The sequence below is a fragment of the Triticum aestivum genome, chromosome 1D (assembly GCF_018294505.1).
Source record: "Triticum aestivum cultivar Chinese Spring chromosome 1D, IWGSC CS RefSeq v2.1, whole genome shotgun sequence".
Taxonomy (NCBI): domain Eukaryota; kingdom Viridiplantae; phylum Streptophyta; class Magnoliopsida; order Poales; family Poaceae; genus Triticum; species Triticum aestivum.
Genome location: NC_057796.1, coordinates 265,612,157 through 265,616,180, shown reverse-complemented (window position 1 = coordinate 265,616,180; position 4,024 = coordinate 265,612,157). Strand labels below are relative to the sequence as shown.

The 4,024-nt window shown below is 57.5% G+C and overlaps 1 protein-coding gene across 1 annotated transcript; it reads right to left on the bottom strand.

The window, feature by feature from the left end:
• Nucleotides 1-1,312: 1,312 nt before the first annotated feature.
• Nucleotides 1,313-3,703, bottom strand: LOC123168259 (bZIP transcription factor 29-like). The gene is made up of 4 exons (XM_044586135.1): nt 2,840-3,703; nt 2,609-2,741; nt 2,398-2,482; nt 1,313-1,776 (listed from the first exon to the last, which is right to left on the bottom strand). Exons 1-4 carry the CDS (start codon nt 3,574-3,576, stop codon nt 1,571-1,573), a joined length of 1,161 nt encoding a protein of 386 aa, XP_044442070.1. The 5' UTR covers nt 3,577-3,703; the 3' UTR covers nt 1,313-1,570.
• Between the last annotated feature and the right edge of the window lie 321 nt (nt 3,704-4,024).

The following is a 4,024-nucleotide window of genomic DNA, read 5'->3' as shown; positions in this document are numbered from 1 at the left end:
GGAAGAATAATGAAAGAAATGGCACTTACCCTATCTCTATCATTAGTGCCACTTGGTTTTATTGTGTCAACCGCCTTAAGTGCGGCCGCCCACCTTTGACAATTTTTGTTGATTGTCGACCACCGGGAGCGAAGAGATCTTTCCATGCGGTCAATTCCACTTTTGTTGTGTAAATCAAAGTGTTCCTTCATCTGGATCCAATATGCATCTCTACTTTGGTCCCCTCCAACGGTGGCATCCCTAGACACTTTCAACCATGTATTGCATAGCAAGATGTCTTCGTCCATGGTGTAGTTGCACGCTCTTCCTTTTGGTGCATCGACGATACCCTCACCATCCCCGTCCACCTCATACTCATGGTCATCTAAATGAACTTCATTGGTTTGAGACCAATGAGAATTGTTGGAGCCAACACCCATAGTTGACATATATGTCTCATCATTGAAACTACAAAGTATATACAACAAAATAAATAAGCTATCCATATGTATCCATTCATGTAAAAAAACAACGAAAAGAAGTGGGCGAAGTCATACCTTGTGGGCATTTCATCGAACACCTTGTGCGCATCGGCCGTCGGCGCAACAAGCGAGCTCGCTGGCGCTTCGGTTGCCGCCGCATCCGTCGCACGCCCTGCAAGTTTCTTCTTCGGCCGCCTAGAGGAGCCGTCTGCCGCTTTGTTCTTCTTCCCGGACACCTTGCCCGCCTTCGCCACCGCCGCATTTGGGAGCTTCGAGGGGGGGAGGGAGCACGTGGCTTCACGGTGGGCGCCGGCGTGACGCCACCCGCCGAGGTCGTCTGTGGCGCCATGAAAAGGCCGCGCGCGAGACCGGTGCTTGGAGGAGCACCGGCGGAGGCGAAGTCAAAGCTCCTCGGGCTAGGGTTTGCGCCGGCGGCAGCGGCGACGGCTGCAGAGGGGTCGCGGGTGTAGGAAGGAGTGAGGGAGATGTCGGCGCGGCCGTCCATCGGGTGATTTCGCCGGCGGTGGCGCGGGGCGGGGCGAAGGTGGGGCGGCCGGAGAGGGTGGCGACAGTGCGGCGTGGGCGCTCGATTGTGAAGCGCGCGGGAGCGGACGCACGAAATAAGCGGCGTGCGATGCCATTTCGCTCCATGCGCTGAACCACTTATGCCGTGGGCGCGTTTTTTACGCCTACGCTGGAGCGCCCGGAACGGCTGCGCGTGCGCAAAGATGCAATTTATCCAGCGCGGCGCTAATATCGTGCGCATGTTGGAGATGCTCTAAGATTTTCAACAAACGTTTCTCCATCAAAAAAACATCTGAAAGTCGTTTCACACCGTGAGGCTACACACATTACTCAATACAGATTTTGATATATTATACTACAAATGAATTTAGTTCTGACATTTTAATTCCAGCCACAATGTGTGTTTGGGAAGGAACGAAAAGAACATTCAGAAAATATTACACTGCCGGATTTTTTTCCCCCGGACAGGCACAAACAGCTATAGACGAGATCAACGTGCAAAACAAATGTGTTAGGAAATGTAGTAAATCGTTCAGATCATCTAAAAGGACTAGAACTTGAGTGTGTTCTTCCTCCTGAAGCCATCAGTTGGACTCGCCATTCTGCTCCGGCTGCTCCAGCTGGTAGAAGGGTATCTGCTGCTGCTGCTTGTGCATCTCGAGCATCTGGTTCTGGCAGCGGAGCTGCATTTGCTGCGCCAGGTTGCTCGACGAGCCCGCGTCGCCGCCGCGCTCCGACGTCGCCGACTGCTTCAGGCGCTGGACTTCGCCGGTGAGCGCCTCGTTCAAAGCTGCTCAGAGAGAAAGGGAGGTGTTTCAGGATACCAAAATATAGCACTCCTACAAATGTGGAATGTTCAATTAACAAAACAGATTAAAGATCCATGGCAGCACCAGTAATGTGATGTGAATGATGAAACATGTAAGGTGATTGCGCCACTTGTGTTATCTTAGGACTGCCGGCCTCTTGTGGCAGGGTTAGTGCCCGTCGACATCGTGACATGAACTAAGCCGACGGAGCCTTCTTGGATTTATTAACAGGTTAAATATTCTTGTATGGTAGAAAAAGAAGAGCCCAAGAAATGGATCCGGCGCCTGACGGAGTCGCCTCGTAGTCCGGTCATTCCAACAAAACGCATTATAAATCTCGTCCGGCTACATGCCGGCAACTAATTAACAGCTTCGTCAGAGGACAAACTCTCGATGATTAGAAAATAATAACAACATGCGAGAGCCTTGCTAATCGTATCAGTGTCGCACTACTCTACATGGCAACGACTAACGGGCAAACGCAACCACGCCGATGCGCGCACCACGACCGACGACACAAACGAAATCGATGGTTTGAACGGAGTTGCTCTGAATTTTTTTTGTGTGTGTGCAAGAACTGCGGGGATTCGATGGTTGCTCACCGTCGCGCAGCTGCGCCTGCTGCTCCATGGCCTGCAGCCGGAACTTGAGCTCGTTGTTGTGCGTGGCCAGCCCCGACGAATCACGCTGCAACAAAGAGGAAGAAGAAGAAGATTTTAGCGCCATAAAAACTGTGGATCAACGAGTGACCGGTGGCCAGGAACATTGCCTGCATAGTGCACGCACGGATGGGTGGTGGTCTGGTGGATGTACCTGTAGGTGAGTCAGCTGTGCGGAGAGAGTGGTGGCCTCCGTCTGCAGGATCTGCACCTTGTGCTCCAGCTCGGCGATGTACCGCATCCGCCGCTCCTTGGACCGCGCCGCCGACTGCCTGTTGGCGAGCACCCTGCGAGGAGCAGGCGCAATCGGAGTGACATATCATGTCAGTCCAGCTCGGTAGTAGTGCATTGATGTGCATTGTGGCTAGCTGTGACGGGGGCCTACCTCTTGACGCGCTTTGGGTCGGCGAGGGCCATCTCGGCGAGCTTCTCGTCGGCCATGATCCGCTTCATCTCGGCCGAGGTGAACTCGCCGCTGCCGAACTCCAGACTGAACTTGCTCGGCTCCCCGCCGTTGGCCGAGAAGCTCAGCTTCCCCATGAGGCTGTCCATGGACAGGCTCCGCGCGTGCCGGGCCGCCGCGGCCGCCGGCTCCCCGGCGGCGTTCCTCTTCTTGCCGGCCTCGCCCCAGAGGAAGACCTGGCTCTCGCCGCCGCCGTAGTCCTCCGACTCGTTCTCGCTGCTGTCGGCGCCGTTCGCAGGGGGCATGCTGCTCCCGCGGCTGTCTCCATCCGAGCTGTTCAGCCCGTCCATGCCCTCCATGCTCATGAACGCGTTGAACAGCTCGTCGCCGCCGCCGCCGCCGCCTCCGCCGGCGCAGGGGAGGCCCCAGCCGGACTCCGTCTTGGGGGACGGCGGCGGGAAGTAGCCGAACGGGACGTCGCTGCGGGAGCGGCGGTGCGCCTTGCGCGGCGCCGAGTCGTCCTGCATCTGCATGCACGCGTCCGCGACGTGCAGGGAGTGGGAGCCGGCCCCCGAGGGCGGCGTCGGCGGGAGCCCCGCCCGCTGCCTGCCGCCCTGCGCCGGCACCATGCCCCTGCCGCCGGTCGCCGCGAAGGACGTGGGAAGCGGCGGCACGGCCGCCTGGACGTGGCGGTGCATCAGCTCGTTCGTGGTGCCCATGTCCCGGACTGGCTTGGCAGAGCGGTGGCGCGCGCGCTCTCGTCTCGTGTCGTGTGCTTGGGATGGGACGGAGGTGGTGGAATGATGATGCGCTCGTCTCGGCGGAGTTTGTTTCGCGCGGGGTGCCCGTGCCCACGCGGTTTGGAGGGCGTATTATAATCGCTGCGTGGCCGAGACCGGAGAGGCCTTCCCTTTTTCGTCCAGGTGGTGGCCCATCATTCCGTCGTGGGAATCTGCCGCGAGCCGGCAGAGGCAGGCGGCAGCGGCAAGCGGCAGGAGCATCCGCTTCGGGCTGCCCGCCTGCTCAAGTTTTTTACATGGTTGGTTTGGAAGAATGTTTCCATGTGCATGTCAGGGTGGGTGGTCGCTACTACTACTCGCTACTGAAGTTTTTGCCACTGTGGGATCGTGTGGGTGCCTGGGTGGTGTTGATCGTCGTTGTTGTGAG